Source organism: Helianthus annuus, chromosome 3, assembly GCF_002127325.2.
Source record: "Helianthus annuus cultivar XRQ/B chromosome 3, HanXRQr2.0-SUNRISE, whole genome shotgun sequence".
Classification (NCBI taxonomy): Eukaryota; Viridiplantae; Streptophyta; class Magnoliopsida; order Asterales; family Asteraceae; genus Helianthus; species Helianthus annuus.
In genome coordinates this window covers 16,321,845-16,341,750 of record NC_035435.2, presented here as the reverse complement: position 1 = coordinate 16,341,750, position 19,906 = coordinate 16,321,845, and the positions used below count along the sequence as shown (strand labels likewise).

Genomic DNA, 19,906 nt, shown 5'->3' with positions numbered 1-19,906 from the left:
AAATATATTTTGATCTAATATAATATAAATGATTATATAGGCTACAAGATTAAATATTACATTTATATATTTAATCTCACATTCTCCCACTTAGCCAAGTAATCATTTATCATGAGTATTAGGTAAGCCTGGCCAGGAGTTAACACTCATTTTAGCTTTAAACCAAGAACTATAGCAGAGAAATACAGCCGTTGAATCATCATTCGACTCAGGACCCCCATTAGTCATACTATAGCCTCAATTTAAAACCTAATAGTTACGATCAAAATATGTATAAGCCCTTTAGCGTCTGATTTGTATTTATATTTGTCTATATGTCATTACACCGGCAGAACATATGTTAGAGACATACAAAATCAAACTGAGGAAATTTTATTAATTAAAACATAAGCTAGTACAATATGCCATTAAACAAGGTTTTTAGTAAGTCCCATATTCGATACATGTTCTTCGAAAACTTTAGGTGGGAGACCTTTAGTCATCGGATCCGCTAGCATATCTTTAGTACTAATATACTCAATACAAAGATTATTTTCCTCAACTCGTTCACGTACGAACAAGTATTTTGTATCGAGATATAAACCAGCTCCAGTCGAACTGTTACTGTTCGAGAAACTAATGGCAGCTGAGTTATCACAGTAAAGCTTCAATGGTCTAGAAATGGAATTAACAATTTTGAGTCCAGTGATCAGATTTCTAAGCAACATTCCATGACAGGTTGCGTTGTAAACAGCAATGTATTCTGCCATCATTGTGGAAGTTGTAGTTAACTGTTGTTTATGACTTTTCCATGAGATAGGTCCGCCTGCTAACATAAAGATGTAGCCCAAAGTGGATTTCTTGTCATCTTTGCATTTAGCAAAGTCAGAATCAGAATAACCTACCACTTCTAAGTGATCACTTCTTCTATAAGTCAGTTTATAGTCTTTCGTCCCTTGCAGATATCTGAGGACCTTCTTAGCTGCTTTCCAGTGATCTAGGCCAGGATTAGTCTGATAACGGCCTAGCATTCCAGCAATATAAGCGATATCTGGGCGAGTACAGACTTGAGCATACATCAGGCTCCCGACTACTGACGCGTAAGGTATCTGGCTCATTTGCTCCTTTTCAACCTCTGTTGTCGGACACTGGAATGAACCGAAAACATCTCCCTTAACTACTGGAGCGACGGAGGGTTTGCACTGTTGCATGTTGTAACGTGTAAGGACACGATCTATGTAAGTCTTTTGAGACAATCCTAAGATCCCTTTGTGTCTATCTCGGTGAATTTCGATGCCAATGACGTAAGAAGCATCTCCGAGATCCTTCATGTCGAAGTTATGCGAGAGTAACCGCTTCGACTCATGCAACATGTCTAAACTATTACTTGCCAATAGAATATCATCTACGTAAAGGACAAGTATAGTAAAATTACTCCCACTCATCTTGAGGTAGGTGCATTGATCCACTTGATTCTTCATAAAACCTTGCCTCTTCATGACTTTATCAAACTTGAGATACCATTGACGTGATGCTTGTTTTAACCCATAAATGGATTTCTTCAACTTACAGACTAGATGCTCCTGACCTTCAGGTTTAAAGCCTTCAGGTTGTTTCATGTAAACATCTTCGTCTAAGTCTCCGTTAAGGAAAGCAGTTTTGACGTCCATCTGATGCAGCTCTAAATCAAAATGAGCTACTAGGGCCATAACGATCCTTAATGAATCTTTACGAGAGACAGGTGAAAACGTCTCTTGATAATCAATTCCCTCTTTCTGAGTGTAGCCCTTTGCAACCAATCTCGCTTTGTAGCGTTCAACGTTCCCATTCGGATCTAGTTTTGTTTTGAACACCCATTTACAACCTACAGGTTTGACACCGTTGGGTAATTCTACCAAATCCCAAACGTCATTTTTCTTCATGGATTCAAGCTCATCAATCATAGCTTTGTTCCATTCAGAAGACTGATCACTGCTAATGGCTTCATTATAAGAGATAGGATCATTGAGCTTTCCAGCATCCATTTCAGTCAGGTAGGTAATATAATCATCCCAATTAGTAGGCCGTTTTTGCCTAGATGACCTCCTGAGCTGATTTTCGGGTTGAGCGTTTGATGTGCCTTCGTTATGAGGTATAATGGGTTCTGGTTGTGGAGTTGTAGTTTGTGCAGTGGCTTCAGGTGCAGTTGCATGTGGTACAAGAGGAGTAAACGGAGTAATGGTAAGCGACGAGTCTCTCCCCCCCGCGTCTTGTACTTCTTGCAATTCTTCGTAAGGGTTGGTACTGCTCCCACTGACCTTGAAATCCTCCAGGAACGCAGCACGCTTGGTTTCAACAATACGGGTGACATGGGAAGGACAATAGAAACGATAACCCTTTGAATGATCAGGATACCCGATAAAGAAACAGGTAACTGTTTTAGGGTCAAGTTTCCTTAGGAAAGGATTATATAATTTTGCTTCAGCAATGCAGCCCCATACTTTCATATATTTAAGACTCGGTTTCCTTCCTGTCCAAAGTTCATAAGGAGTTTTAGGGACAGACTTAGAAGGAACTCTATTGAGTATATGAACAGCTGCTTTTAACGCTTCAGTCCAGAGGAATAATGGTAAATTAGTGTTGGCTAACATACTGCGCACCATGTTCATAAGGGTACGATTTCTTCGTTCAGCGACACCATTCTGCTGAGGTGTACCAGGCATGGTGTATTGGTTCACAATCCCCTGGCCCTTACAAAACTCATAAAATGGACCAGGAGCTTGACCCACATCAGTATGTCTTCCATAATATTCACCACCTCTGTCTGATCTCACAACTTTAATTTGACGATCTAATTGCTTTTCAACTTCAGCTTTATAATCTTTAAAAGTTGTAAGAGATTCAGACTTTTCCTTTATAAGATACAAGTACATGTAACGAGAATAATCATCAATGAAAGTGATAAATGAAGTATGTCCTGTGATGCCAACGATTTGATAGGGACCACTAATGTCAGTGTGAATGAGTTCTAATAAATTAGAGCTCCTAGTGGCACCTTTCTTATTCGCTGATGTCATTTTGCCTTTAAGACATTTGACACATGTTCCAAAATCAGTGAAATCGAGAGGAGGTAAGACTTCATCCTTTACGAGACGATTTAATCGTTCTCTTGAGATGTGGCCTAAACGTTGATGCCACAACATAGATGAAGTCTCTAAGTCTCGAATTTGTTTCTTTTCCATCTTTGTGAGTGATTCATTAACATTATATGACAACAAAGATTTGGAAAAATTATCATCTAGTTCTAATCTATAGAGACCACCATCCAGAATGCCAGTACCATAAACAACGGAATCATAGAGAATAGAGAGTTTGCGATGACCATGAGAAACGACAAAACCGTCCATGTCTAACTTTGGTCCTGATACAAGGTTCCGAGTTACCTCAGGAACATATAAGGTATCATAAAGTTTAATACATAAACCAGTTTTCAAAAATAATTGTAATGTTCCTATGGCCTTCACTTCTAATTCCCGATCATCCCCAACTTTAAGTGTTCTTTGGTTTCTTCCCAGCTTCCGGATTGTAAGGAATCCCTGAAGTGAATTGGTTACATGAACCATAGAACCAGAATCAAACCACCAAGAATTAGCAGGAACATTTAAATTAAAGGACTCAAGTATCATGAAAAAATCGTTACCTTTCTTAGCCAGCCACTCCTTAAAGTCAGGGCATTCCTTTTGCTTATGTCCTGTTTTCTTACAGAACTTGCAATAGGGTTTGCCTAAGGAGTTCTTAGAGCTGGAAGGTGCACTTGTATTAGGATTTGGATTTGGCTTTTGAACCTTAGAAGCATCCTTTCTTTGATAAGAGTTCTTCCTCTTCTTTGAGCTGGAAGTGGTGAAGTTAGCAACATCAGTAGTGCGATCCATCTTCATACGCTCTTCCTCCTGCACGCACATAGCGATCAGCTCACTCATTGTCCATTTGTCCTTCTGAGTGTTGTAATTGATCTTGAAAGCTTCATAGGACGAAGGAAGCGAAGTGATGATGAAGTGAACGAGAAAACCATCACTGATTTCCATCTCTAGGCCCTTCAGCTTATTGGCCATATCATGCATCATCATGATGTGTTCGCGAATGCCGCTCCTCCCATCATACTTAGTTGTCACCAGCTTGAGGATAAGAGTGCTAGCGTGTGCTTTTGATGTTCCCTTGAATTGATCCTCCACAGAAGCCAGATAGGTTTTAGCATTTTCAGAATCAGGAATGGCCCCTCTGATTGAGTTATGAATGGATTGCTTCATGAACATGAGAGACATGCGGTTACACCTAGTCCATTTATCATGGACTATCTGCTCAGCAGCAGTACTTGTAGCGGTAAGGTCCGCTGGCTTATTCTCTCTTAGAGCATAATCAAAGTCTAGCAATCCTAGAGTAAGCATGAGGGCATCCTTCCATTCAGCAAAGTTATCACCAGTCAAAGGTGGAATCCCGCAATTGGGTGCTGGTAGTGGAAATAAGATGAGCAAGTTATGATACAAAAGAAGAAATCCTAATGTGATCTAATGGGCTTGTTACACTAAGGCAGGCATAAATAATGACCATTATAATTATGAAGCTGTGATAATGTCCATTACTAACATCAAAATAATAGACTTAGTAAAATTCTACTTAAACGAGGACAAATCAGCTTTGGCCAGAAGTGTAATCATTTAAGTATGTGTGCAAAGTAATTGTGACAAATCAGCTTTGGCCAGAAATGAGACAATCACTTTAATTATGCACTTGTCAAGTTATGCTAAACATAAATGAATTAAATCAGCTTTGGCCAGAATTAAGACATTTCAGGTTTGTAATGCATACTCAACATAGCTTTCATAATACTTGAACAATAAATAGATGTATTAAATCAGCTTTGGCCAGAATTAATACATCAGAAGCTCATCCAAGTTAAGCTATTTTGGTTTTGTAAAAAAAAAAAAAAGTTATCTGATTCTGATCAATGAATTAAGTATTAACAAAACCAAGTACTTAATAGCAAACCACCTGTTAGCGCAGCTTAAGTTTTGAGATTTCGAGTCATGGTCTCGAGTCGCAACCTTAGTCTCGAGTTGTGCTGTTATGGTTTCGAGTCGCAACCTTAGTCTCGACTAATCACGTTATGGTTGCGAGTCGCAACCTCAGTCTCGAGTTATGCTGTTATGGTTTCGAGTCGCAACCTTAGTCTCGACTAATCACGTTATGGTTGCGAGTCGCAACCTCAGTCTCGAGTTATGCTGTTATGGTTTCGAGTCGCAACCTTAGTCTCGACTAATCACGTTATGGTTGCGAGTCGCAACCTCATGGTTTCGATCAATCACGTTATGGTTGCGAGTCGCAATCTCATGGTCTCGAGTAGCAACCTCATGGTTGCGAGTAGCAACCTCATGGTTGCGAGTAGCAACCTCGTTAACAGCTGTTTTGTGATAATAACTGAAAACTCGAAATTTAAGGGATTGTGGGATAATGTTTCCTGTTTTAATGCTGATCTAAACTTATCAAAAGATTTCGTAATAATAACTGATTATCTTTTAACAGTTTTCGAAATTTCAATAGATAAAATAAAGATCAAAAACAGGAAAAACACCCACTAATCTAAATTATATTCCAAATCTTAGGGAATTTTCGAGTTTTCTTAGAACCTTATGATGAACCCTAAAAAAAAAATAAACATAATTCTGGGTTCCGAAATCTAGATTTTTAAGATTTTGTTAACAGATTTCGGATACTAGGTTACCCATTAAGATTTCGAGTCAATTTATCATTCAATTAATTTCCGAAAACAGGGATTTCGGTAACAGGACTCGAAACAGTTTTGATTTTTATGAACTTTCAAAAAAAAAACAGTTTTCCAGATTTTTGATCCCAGAATAATGGATACAAAACCAGAACTGATTAATCAACATATGCTCTGATACCACATGTTGGATCAGTTCTGTTTAAACATAATGGAAAACATGAATAATACCTGTTACAGCAGATAACCCAGCAGAGAATCCAGTCAGGGATGCAGCCATCGAGTTAGTCATGATTGTTAGGATGATCTGGTTCCTCCTTAGGGTGTAAGTTATGATGGTGATGAAACCGAAACTAGGGTGAGAATCGGTTATAGGGAGAGAGCCGAATTCTTTGATGTTATGAGGGTTGTGATTGTGTAATGTGTGTAACCCTTTAACTCTCTAATAAGCCCCTTATTTATACACCCAAGAGGAAACCCAATTAGTTAATAAGGGTAATATGGTCCATCAACAATTACCAACTAATTATTAATAGGTTAATAAATATATTTTGATCTAATATAATATAAATGATTATATAGGCTACAAGATTAAATATTACATTTATATATTTAATCTCACAGTACGAGGTTACTTTCTGTCACACAACAGTGACATAAAGCGATTGAAAGAACATTGCGTCAGCCCCATACGGGTCGTATAGGCCTATACGACGCGTATTGGTATGTGAATTTGCATTCGCATTCTGCTTGGCCTTTATAAACGAGGAAGACGACGATTCATATTGTCTTCGTTTTTTCTTTATATTCGATTCCACCATGTCTTGGTTCAACCTTAATTACATTTTCGGCGAGTCGTCCAACACAAACACTAGCACGTTTATTTCGAAAAGCAGTGTGGTATAGCATTTTTTTAACTTGTTTTGTTTTTTTTTTTTTTTTTTTTTTTTGTTTATGAAATACTTAGCACACCGTTTATATTAGGAGGGGCCTGTTGTCTCTGATTCTTACGATGGGAGAGGAAATGATGATAACGTGGGGAGGTCGTGTCCGGTTTTCGTCCTCATTATCATGAATCGTTGTTGCCCGACCTCAACTAGGTAACTATTTATTTACTTTTTTTCTATTCGGCGTTAAACTTACTATTACCTTGTACTCGTTGGTTTTTTTTAATTTGTTAAGCCCCGCCAACCGTTATTGTCAGATCCAAACGAGGTAAAAATATATTTACTTATCATTAAGAAAACTTTTAGATGTGCCATTATCCTTTAAAAACTATTGGAAAAAAAAAAGAAAATCAAAAAAGAAAAACCTGATGTGGAATTACATGGCCCCCACATGCATAGGGTTATGGCACTCGTTAAAGAGATGGACCCCGTTCATAACACCCACAGGGAAGTGTTTGGTGGGCCATTAGTTGATCTGACTAGGGCGCTAACCCATATCAGATAGCCTTAAGTCTATCCACTCAATTTATATGAACCAAATTCATATCATTTCTTTTATTTTTATTTTCACTTGTTTTTAATCAGTTTACTTTGTATAGTTTTTAATCTTTGTATTATCATATATTAGATTACCTGTTTACCAATTTATTAAGTTTTAGATTACTACTAAACATAAGGTGAATAATTATTGTACAAAAGAGTCGATTCACACGAAATGTAGGAAATATTCAAAGACAAGAGTATTTTAGGAAAATCTAATATTGTTGACTTATAAATTCATTTCTTGCACGATTTTGAAAAGACTTAAACTTTTTTCATATGATAATACTCTAAAAAAATACATTGTATTAACGAGCATTTGATTTTCTTTAATTTGAATAGGCTATTGCTGTAGTTTTCTTAATTTATTTTTTTTTAAATGATACGAGATTACACATTCAATATAAATCATTACGTGATTATACAATTAATTTGATTTGTTATAACTGATGTTATTACAGTTAGTTTATTACGTCTTTACACATTTAATAACGAGAACTTAATTGTTTACGGCTTATTATGTGATTTTAATCTGTAATATATAGCATTACGTGGTTATTATAGGTTGATTGGTTAATGTTTTAATTACATTTATATTTAATACGTGATTAAACCTGAAATATTAGGTATTCCGTGAAATATTATGTATTTATCTATTTTGATTTTTATTACAATTATGGTTGGTACGTAATTGCGTAATCACTTAGTTTTCACATAAATACTAAATATTGTAATGAAATTAAGTAATCACGTAATGGGTATGCAAAATCACGTAATCACATAATAATATATAGTCAACTATTGTTATATAATTACGTACTAATACATAGTCACGTAGCGTTACACTTATGATGCGGACTCAAGTGTGGAAGATTAAGCCATGGTATTCTGGCAGCCTATAATCGAGCTACCAAGGGTGATACACGAAAATGACCATAACTTTGGCTATGAGTCTCCGTTTTAAGCGTTCTACTACTCAAATCGAACCTTTAAACGAGGAACACGTCATGAAGTTTGAGTTCAAAAAACGCATTCTATTGGGAGTTACGAGCACGTTTATGTTTTTCTTCATGTTTTATGCCTTTTGTTTTTTGGCTTCTATTTCCATGGCCTTTTTATGGCCCGTTTCGAATTTTTGTTCTTATTTATGTCCTTCTCATGTAATCTGGATGGTCACTTATCAGTTTTGCAGTAAACCATCTTATCATTTCAAATTCTCTGCCCTGTGAGTCGAATTTGGGGGTTTGGGAAGATTATTGCGGGTATTCTAAGAATCAACGCGATCAATCCTTCGTTACAGTTCACACGCTATATCAACTTGTTTCAAGAATAAAAAGCATATTACTGTAACATGATGATGTAGCGTTACAAAATCACGTAACGTTATAGCTTGTAAAACAAAATTTTAAAATTAAGAAATCTATAGTAATAGCCTACTTAAGTTAAAGAGGGTGAAATGCTCGTTAATATGAAATGTTTTTAAAAAAATATTATCGTATGGGAAAGTTATAGTTGTTTGAAATTCGTGTTGAAAATGGGTTTATGAGTCACCAATATTGGATGTTCATATTTTTTCCTTTTCAAACTTATTTCCCTTGTTTTTAGTCACATAAATTTTACATACCATGTAGTCTCAACCATTGAATTTCTTTATTAATGGTCAAAACTTTCTCCTACACATTTTTTACGAATTATCATTTTGGTACATTTGTACATGATCCTTTGCCTATAGATAAGTTTCAATCATTTCTTAAATATATATAGAAAGTGTAAGAATCAAATATAAATGAGTGTTAATATACAAAATGGTCTAAACATGAGAAGTGAAGGAGGATACTTTTTCTTTTTTAAAATTTTTTTTTTCATCTACTTAAGCTTGTTTAGTTGCAAAATGTAACAAAAATTTCATGTATTTATTCTAGTAGAGTAATTATTTGTGAATAATCATAATTACTCGACTAATAATTATTCCACTAGTGTTATTTAGACAGTTAGTTTTTTTTAGATCCTAAGAATAAAATCTATACTATATAATAAAAGAAATCACTTTTGGGACACTTGTCATCATATTAGGTCATCTCTTATAGATAATTATTATTTTAGTTTAATATTATTTAGTTTAATATCTTATATTATAAATGACTCTTCTACTAAATATTATTAGTTTAATATCTTGTGGATAATTATAATTATTATTTAGTTTAATCTCCTTCTCATTTATAATATTATTTAGAGTAAATTGCAAGTATTGTCCTTTATCTTTATACTCATTTGCAGGCAGTGTCCTTTATGTTTAAAATTGACGGGTTTTGTACTTATTGTTTCAAAATCTTGCACTGTATGTCCTTTAACCCTAACCTAGTTATTTTTTTCTTTTAAATTATTTCACACAAGGGTAATTTAGTCTTTTTACCGGTTTATTTAAAAAAGCTAACAAATAAAACAAAAATAAATATGCAGAATTAATAGAATATATATATAAAACAAAAATAAATAAACCACAACCATATCTCTGCTTCTCTCTCTAGCTTTCTCTCTCTCCCTCTTTCTTTCTCCCTGCATCTCCTCCACCGCCACCATTAATCACCAACCACCACCTCTAGCCACCACTCTCCAACATCTATATCTACTATCAATATAAGAATCACAGCCTTCAGGAAAACCACTTTTCCTGCTAAATTTCCCAACCAAACAGTTAACCGGTAGCATAGTTGGTGCACCACCGGTGGCGGCGGAATCCGGTAAGCATCTAGAGGCGGCGGAGGGTGGCACCAATGTGGTAACGGTCCAGCCAGTAACAGGTTTTGTAACAAAGGCCCTGCTTTCATCACTGCTTCCAAAAACTTCCTCTTTTCAGGTAATGCCTTGATCGAAAAACCGAATTCGTGCTCCGAAAACTGTGTGGGTTCGGTTACAGGCGATGAGTGTCACCAACTAAAATTTCACTTGATTCTATCAAGACGAGTTATTGTTAAGATGTTGAGATTTAATAGGTAATTGTGGATTTTATGTTTGTTTATTTGATTTGGGTTTTAACTTTAATTTGAGTGTTCTTGTGTTAATCTGGTGATTTTGATAGGGGATTTGATATGGATGTTGATAGAGGAACTATTTATGGGGTTTAGGAGAGAGAGAGATGGATGGGTTTGATTGTTAGTTGTTGCTGGTGGGTTACGGTTAGGGGGTGGTGGCAGCATGTGGTGGTAAGTGGTGGGGGTCGGGTGGATGGTGGTGGAAGATGGTTTATGGTGGGCTGGATAGTAAGTATATATGTGTTAAAACTTTTTATGTATTTAAAGCTTTTGTTTTTTTAAGTTATTAACATAATTAGTCTTTTTAAAGGTTAAATGACAAAAATGCCCTCATGTGCCTTGCACATGATCAAATTTAACAGAAAAAATTAACTGGGTTATGGTTAAAGGACATACACTGCAAGATTTCGAAACAATAAGTACAAAACTCGTCAATTTTAAACATAAAGGACACCGGCTGCAAATGGGTATAAAGATAAAGGACAATCTTTGCAATTCACTCTATTATTTATTTGAATTAATTATATTTGAACGTTTTGTTTAGTTTGGTATCAAATAGATTTTACGAAACTTAAAATAAAAATAACTAATATTATTTATCATTTATACATTTACGGATTTTTAAATAAAAGGTTAAATTTATTGAGACTTCGTTAACAAATTTTGCAACAACAGAATAACGTTTTGTTTAGTTTGGTATCAAATAGATTTTATGAAAGTTAAAATAAAAATAACTAATATTATTTATCATTTATACATTTACGTATTTTTAAATAAAATGTTAAATTTATTGAGACATCGTTAACAAATTTTGCAACTACAGAATAATCTATTTTTATCACGAAAACCAAACTTTGTATTAATATATTAATATAAAAGGTTAAATTTATTGAGACTTTGTTAACAAATTTTGCAACAACAGAATAATCTATTTTTATCACGAAAACCAAACTTTGTATTAATATATTAAATTTTTTTATTTTCACTATACAAAATTACATTAACTCGACCTATGTAATATATGAGGTTTTTTAAGATATAACTTTTTATTATTTGATATATAAAATTAGATTTGAATTCGTAATACACGGAGTTTTTTAAGGATATATATTTTTTGATTATTTAGTATAAAAAATTACATTTATTCAAACTGTGTAATGCGCATATTTATATAGATGTAATTTTTTTATTATTTGGTAAACAATATTACATTTATTCAACCCGTGTAATAAATGTGGTTTTAAAGATATAACTTTTTTATTTTGTATATAAAACTATATTTATTCAACCCGTACAATATGGTTCTTATAGATATAACTTTTTATTATTTAATATATAAAATTATATTTATTAAACCCGTGCAATAAATGAGGTTTTTAAAGATATATTGTTTTATTATTTAATATATAAAATGTATTTATTCAACCCATGTAATACACGGGGTTATAACCTAGTACATCTTTAATAAGATTTCAAAAAAAAAAAAAAAAAAAAAATCTCTCCACTTCTTACGTTAAGCCTTTTTTTATGTTAAAAGACACATTTGTGGAACTTAACTTTATATAGCAAAAAAAAAAAAACAATATATTAGTCATGCGAAGATGTTTCTTTTGAAAACGTATTTAGTAGATAGTACTCGAATTTCCTTAAATTCTATGAATATATGGAAGTTTGTTTTATTAAATTAGATATTTAAAACTTAAGTTTTATTGTGTCATTTACTGACTTTGAACGTTTAAAACTTTGATGTTTACTATTTATGTTTACGTGGGGAAGGCTGATTTGTTTATCTTACCGAGGGCCTAATTTTTTTTTCTTTTTAAACTCTTAGAGACGAGCCTGCAATAAACCTCTATGGTGAACATGTGTTGTATCTTAGTTCGTACCGAATTTAACTTCGGAGCAACGTAACTCAATTTGGTTTTTTGATCAACGATGTTAATGTTCATATACGTACAAATGTTTTTAAAATTGTGAAATAAGTATTTTACATATATGTATATTGATGAAATTGGATATTCTGAACATGAGTTTGAGTAGAGTTCAATTAAAAACCTAAAAACTGACTAAAAAAGCCTAAAAATATATAATTTTTTATTTTTTTTACAAAATTTTTGTACTTTTTATATATAAAAAACTTTAGAAAAAAAAAATAAAAAACTTGTACTGCACATGTGCATTATATGTGTACTACACATGTGTATTATTACACATGTGCACTACAAATTTATATATTTTTTTAAAAGTTTTTTTATACATAATTAAAAAAAAATGAAAATTTTGTTTTTTGGTATGCTTTTTAAGATTTTTTAGTTAGTTTTCAGTTTTCACAATAAAAAAAGTTTTCACTTGAACTCTCCCCTATATATATATATATATATATATATATATATATATATATATATATATATATATATATATATATATTATATATATATATATATATAGGGATCAGGAGAAATCATACCCATATATATATATATATACACACAAATTAACAAATTATGTCCATTTGAGAGAGAAATAATAATATACTTTTATATAGAAGTTAACAAATTATGTAATTGGAAACAGAAATGATAATATAACTATATGTATAAATTAACAAATTAGTTAACTTTGGAGAGAAAAAAAGAGAAATAACGTAATCAAATATTTAATCGGTTTTACCAGTGTTGGTTGTCTAGTGACACGATAAAGCATTTTAAAACACCTAAGTTTGAGATCTTAGTTCAAGTCTCGAGAGTTAGCAAGAAGTTCACCGTTAAAAACATATTTAATTGGAGTCTTTTTTTATTTTATTTTTAAGATAAAAAGGAATGAATGGTTCACATTATTTCTTAAAGTTCTCAGATTTCATTTGGTTTCTTTAGAAAAACTGACACGTGCGCGCGTATTTAAGTTCCATTTATAATGGGCCCGGGTGAGTTTTCCCCTCAAGGTCTCAAGTTTGAGTCTTGGTGATAGGGATTTCTCATTGAGGGGTTTAAATTGGGGATTTATTGTGTGAGTGGGCTCTCTAGCACGGACCCGGTTAAGACAACGTATGCTAGACCTTCTGACATTTGCGAATAATTCACACCTTTCAAAAAAAAAAAAAAAAAAAAACGTGTGCGCGCACACACATACATATATATAGGGTGGGGGATGTTCATTTAAAAAGAAAATTTATTAAAAAGAAAAATAATAAGGGGTCCAATTATAAAACACTAAATAGTTTTTCTCCTCTTATTTATTGTTATGTTTGACTAATTAATTAGTTATAAAAATTATCATCCTCCACGCTAAAATTTTTGTCTACACACATCAAAATTTATCCTACACGTTTTGAAATTTGTCCTACACATATTAAAATTTATCCTACACAGCTCATAATTTATCATACATGCATCGTAATTATCCTACACTTTAAATTAACTTTTTTTCTTTGAAAATATATAATTTTTGTAAATAAGTTACAAATTTAATTTAGTTAGCTATTCAAAAGGAAAACTAACAATTAATGATCTGCCAATGATCTCGAGATCTAGTGGTGGAGGACTTGCATTTCTCTTGGGAGATGCATGTTCGACTCCCACTTGGTGCAGAGTGAGACACTGGTGGACAATGATAGGAGTCCTAGGGAAACCTGAGTTGGATCCTTGAGCCAAACGGGTATTACCGGTAATTTCACTGTCGTGCCTACGGGCGGGTGGGTTACCAGGTTTTCCCCGGAATTGGTGGTGGACTCGGGTTACTCTCGGAATACTCCGTTTGTTTGAACCCTCCACTATATATGGTTAGTTTCATTTGTGAACAAACCCCTTGATAGTGAATACTAGTGAACTAATCGTAGCCTTTGATTATTAATACACAAGTGTAAATCAATGACAATAATTTGATGATGAAAATACACTAATCGTAGCCTTTGATTATTAATAATCGTAGCCTTTGATTATTAATACACTAGTAACTTACGATTTGATTACGTAAATCAATGGCCAGGATTTGTTTTCATTCAATTCACAAATAAACTAGTGTTCACTCTAGAACCTCACCCTATATATATAATTATAATTACAATATATATATGTATATGTATATATATATATATGAATAAACATTGCATTTTTAACAACTTTATTACATAGTAATAACTTTAAAGATCGTAAAATTAAAATATATATCTTCATCTCGTGTGTCTGTATATATAGTGAGAGAGGTACAGGTTATGCTAAAAACAATTTTTTTTCTAAGTATTGTGAGAATGATTTTTAGCCATGATTTTTAAATTTCGTTGTTATAAAATTTATAATGCTTTTAGTTTTTAAGTATGGTATCCTTTATGCAATACCATGCTTAAAAAATTGAAACACTAAGGCTAAAACTCTTTCTCACTCTTTTTATAGAATATCAAATATTTGTAGAACTTTTTACATATAAACATAGAGTGAATTGCCCTGATGGTCCCTATGGTTTACCATTTTTCACCTTTAGTCCCTACGCTTTCAAAATAACATGAACGCTCTCTATGGCTTAATTTTTTGTTACTCGAATAGTCGTTGAGTGGATGCCTGTTAGTTTACTTTGTTAAGTTTATGTTAAACTAGAATTAAGCACCCCCGCGTTGCGGTGGGGGCGTAAAATCACGTCATATATCACAAATCCCACACAACCGTCAGCGACCACCAACGCTAAAGTTATGGCGTGTTAAAGCAAAGAAATAGACTGAAATGTAGAACATTTAAAAATAACTAAGTTGATCTAGGACACATGCGTTACGACGAATCTGTCAAATGAGAAAAAAAAATATACATAAAAACATTGAACAACACCTGGACGTTGTGCCCTATTAACTCGCAAAATTATGAACGAAACGTAAACATTGAATCACACGCGCACGTTGCGCCCTATTAACTTGCAAAATCATGAACGAAACGTAAACATTGAATCACACGCGCACGTTGCGCTGTTTTAACTCGCAAAATTTAGTACGAAACATAAAACGAAAATTTAGGAAGGATGAAAAGTGTATGGTACCAAAGTAGAAAGTAAAAAAGTTGTGAGGTTAAATTACAAAAGATAAAAAGTTTTTGGTTAAAAGTAAAAAAAAAATATTTTTGTGAGGTTAAAATTGTAAGAAACCGAAAGATAGAGCATATAAAAAAAATAACAAAGTCAATCAATGACTCACGCGTTGCGACAAAACTATGAAATGAAAAACAGTAGACGTAAAATCTTGAACTACACAGGGACGTTGTGCCATATTACTTCGCAAAATTATGAACAAAACGTAAAAACGTTGAAACACAAACACACGTTGCTTCGTGGTAACTCGCAAAATTTAGTACGAAACGTAAAGCGAAAATCTGCGAAAGATGAAAAGTATAGGGGACCAAAGTTAAATATAAAAAAGTTAAGGTTAAATTGTAAAAAAAAAAAAAAAAAAAAGTTTTGGCTCTAAAGTAAAAACAAATCAATTTTGTGAAATGAAAAGTGCAACAAATTCAAAGATTTAGATTAAAGGTAAAATTTCAACTTTTTTTTTGAAAAACACCCAAAACACATGGTACAACATCCAAACTTTTTTTTTTTACAATTTAACCTTAACTTTTTTATATTTAACTTTGGTCCTCTATACTTTTCATCTTTCGCAGATTTCGCTTTACGTTTCGTACTAAATTTTGCGAGTTACCATGAAGCAACGTGTGTTTGTGTTTCAACGTTTTTACGTTTTGTTCATAATTTTGCGAGGTAATATGGCACAACGTCCCTGTGTAAAGCGAAAATCTGCGAAAGATGAAAAGTATAGGGGACCAAAGTTAAATATAAAAAAGTTAAGGTTAAATTGTAAAAAAAAAAAAGTTTTGGCTCTAAAGTAAAAAAAAATCAATTTTGTGAAATGAAAATTGCAACAAATTCAAAGATTTAGATTAAAGGTAAAATTTCAACTTTTTTTTTTGAAAAACACCCAAAACATATGGTACAACATCCTATGCATAGAAAACTTACTAATTTATAGTATATAAATATAAATGACTAAATTCCCCTTAATGATAAAACAAATTAAATTAAATAATTTATAGTGGGATCCACTTTTATTTATATAAGTTAATAATATACCAACTTGTGGGACCCACCGAAGATCTTTAAGAAATTTTTGATTGTATATATTGATTGTATTTTTGTTTTCCAATATATCTACAAAGGGTAGTTAGGTCATTTCATACACCTTTAACTGGATAAGTTAATGACCATTTCATCTGGGGATTATCCGAGTAACAAATAATTTAACCACAAGAGCATATATGTTTTTTTTTTAAAGATGAGGACTAAAGGTGACAATATGTTTTTTTTTTTAAAGATGAGGACTAAAGGTGACAAAAAGGGTAAACAACAAGAACCATCCGGGCAATTAACTCTATAAACACATGTAGAAGTCGGTTTAATAAAAAATAAATAAAAAAAAACCCCTTACTATTCATTTTTAAAATTATTATTTTTACCTGAACGACTTTTACATTGTTTTTGGGCTATAATCTTATAATTGAGGATATTAAACAAAATCAAGAAAAAAAAAACAATTATAAAACAAACATATTGGGTATATATCATTTTTTATCATGATTTAGTTGCCGTAAACTATAATTTGTTTAGATACGAATGGAAAACTAACTGCAATGAAAATACTTACACGATTTTCATGTTTCCATTGAATATCAAAAGCTTCCTTAAGTGTTTCCGCAATCGGTGAGATATCGGATCTTTTCTTGCTTTTGAGGCAGTCATAGGTTGTTCTTGAGAAGATGGACAGTGAGTGTGGGTGCATTTGTGTCCTTAGATGGGGATCAATCATATCATCCACCTCTTCATAACAATATTGATTAACATCTTCGATCGTTGCTTTCCTCCCATAAAGCATTTCCAACAATATTACGCCCAAAGAGTACAGATCAGAGTTTTTCGACTCTGATTCTATACAAAATAGTACCTTGGCTTCCCAATCTTTATCTAACATTATTTCAAAGTCTCCCATGTTTATATAAAAATGTCTGCTACTATGTTGCCTGAATGTCAACGCAAGTGCAGCACCAAAACATATATTCAATCTTTGAGACCATGTGAGGGTTGCTTGATCATTTATATATTTGGCCAGACTTCCATTAACTGCACGCTCCATAACTACCATCAGAACATTTTCCTCAATACAAAAACCAATCAATGATGCTACATTTCTATGCTTGAGACGAGAAATTCCCTCAATCTTTCGAAAGAACTCAGATGGGTATCTAGTATACTTCCTGATTACAACATCTACTTCCCGCCACCACAGCCATCCTTTGTAAATAGCTATCTTTTCATCTTGTCTTAAGAGATTTTCTTTAGAAAAATCATTGGTAGCTTGTAGTATATCTTCAAGTGGAATTCGTAACGGATTAAGCTTTGTGGCTAAAGAATACTCTGCGTCTAAAGGACCTGCAACCGAACGATGTGCATCTAAAGGATCATCTGGGTCTAAATAAAACTCTGCTTCTAAAGGTGAAAACGGAGGCGGATCCATAGGCTTGGCAATCTAGCCACGGGCCTAGAGCTACCAAAAACTTAGGGCCTCCAAGTTTTTAGAAAGTGTTTGTATATAGTATATGTATTATGTTTGTTTCAAAATTAAACAAGTTTTTGAGTTCAAAATAAATATTGTTTAACAAAAAAAACAAAGCGGTAATCACCGATGAAGTCGGGATTAGAGGAGAGTGAAAAAATTGTGTTTCTGTGGGATGACGAGAGAATTTAAGGTGAAGAGATGTATATATAGTTGAGGGTATTCAGGTATATGAAGAGAATTGAAGGTGATGACTCGTGTATATATAGTTAACGCGAAAATATAAGGTGGGAATTAGTATATATAACCAGTTGGGTAGTCTTATGAACATTAAAATTATTTTCCAAACTTTCAATGTTATTTATTGTACGATTCTTTATATGTTCCGATGGGGCTTCAAAATTTTCTCAAACAATTAAGAGTTAACTTCCATTTTCGTCCGTTTAGTTTGTCTAATTATGTTAGATCAGACCAAATTTCAAATTTGTACCATTTTCGCGTCTTACATTCTTGAAACATACAAGTTTCATAAAAAAAGCAAAGTTTGAATAAAATAATTGGACAAAATACAGGGACTAAAATGATAGTTAACTCATATTTTTTGGATGGAACTGACATGTTTCAAAAATGTTAGGGACTGAATTGATACAAATTTAAAATTTGGTCTGAATTGACATTATTGGACAAACCATATGTACGGAAAATGACAACTAACTCATGATTCTAACAAAATAATTTTTTTTTTGTAATAAGCTAATAACTTGAAAGAGTATAAAAAAGTTTCAACTTGGTCCTTCTAGTCAAACACATTGAAATACCTTTTTGTTTGGTTTTTTATACCAAATACTATAACGTTAACGATATCTGTTTATATAGTTTTTGATCCATATAAACTAATAAATAGTATCTTTGTTGTAATATACCTATATTCGTTTTATAGTTTTTGATCCATGACGTGTAAAACATATGTAGACATCCTTTTAGGTTTACCACTACCTTTTCTTTTTAGATTTTCTCATTTGGTTGCTATACCAAGTATGGGTACCATGACAATGTCGTTACAAAACAGACCAACACCGACAAAATCCCCGCGTAAAGCGCTAGGGAATTTTACTAGTTAAAAATATGAAAGTTTTAAGAAATATAAAAATAATTAATTAAATTATTTAAAATATTTGAACAAAATTTAAAAAGTGTAAAATGGCAAAATGGTCCTTGAGTTTAGGCCACTTTTGCGATTTAAGTCCAAAAATAAAACGTTTTGCATCTGGATCCCTGAGGTTTCTTTTTTGTTGTCATTTTCATCCAATTAGCAAATTGGGTTAGAATTTTTTGTTAACTTCTCATTTTTTTTGTCGTTTTCCTCATTTAATTAAGATATATTATGGCATTAATAATGATTATACCTTTCATTTTAATGAGGAGACCTAAAAAAGGGAAGTAGTTAAAGGAAAATTCCAACTCAGATTGCCAATTGGATGAAGATGACAAAAAAAAAAAAAAATGAGACCTCGGAGACCCAGATACAAAACATTTAATTTATTTTTTACAAAAATAGCAAAAGTTGCCTAAACTCCGAAAACCGTTTTAACATTTTACTCATTTAAAAAAGATGGATATAAAAAGATAAAGAGATGTTAGAAACAAAATATGGTTGTTCTAGAAATAAATAAAAATGTAGTGGAAATAATCAAAAGAGTTAGTTACATAGTTAGTCCCCGTGGTTTACACAAAATAACATATTTAGGTACTAATAGTTTAAAATCACCTTTTAGGGTATCAACTTTTCATTTTGTAACGTTTGGAAGTATTAACTTCTTGGATATTAACATAGTTAGTCCATGTGGTTTGCACAAAATAACATACTTAGGTACTAATAGAATGTGATTTTAAACCTACAAATAACGTTATTACCTCCAAACGTTATAAAATGAAAAGTTAATACCGTAGAATGTGATTTTAAACTATTAGTACCTAAGTATATTACTTTGTGCAAACCACATGGACTAACTATGTAATTAACTCTAATCAAATATACAAATATACTGAAAACAAAACTAAATTCATTTTG

General features: G+C 32.5%; 1 protein-coding gene across 3 annotated transcripts in view; it reads right to left on the bottom strand.

The window, feature by feature from the left end:
• Positions 1-18,102, bottom strand: part of LOC118490140 (probable receptor-like protein kinase At2g23200) — a 36,786-nt gene extending 18,684 nt beyond the window's left edge. The window contains exons 1-2 of one of the 3 annotated variants that reach the window (XM_035987410.1): positions 16,930-18,081; positions 6,664-10,121 (exon numbers count right to left, since the gene is read on the bottom strand). In XM_035987410.1, coding sequence (XP_035843303.1) covers positions 9,804-10,121; positions 16,930-17,796 — 1,185 coding nt within the window. In that variant the 5' untranslated portion in view covers positions 17,797-18,081 and the 3' untranslated portion in view covers positions 6,664-9,803. Of the gene's footprint in view, positions 1-6,663; positions 10,122-16,929 lie in introns of those variants that run through there. The other 2 variants (XR_004888322.1, XR_004888321.1) reach the window with 2 other exon arrangements.
• Between the last annotated feature and the right edge of the window lie 1,804 nt (positions 18,103-19,906).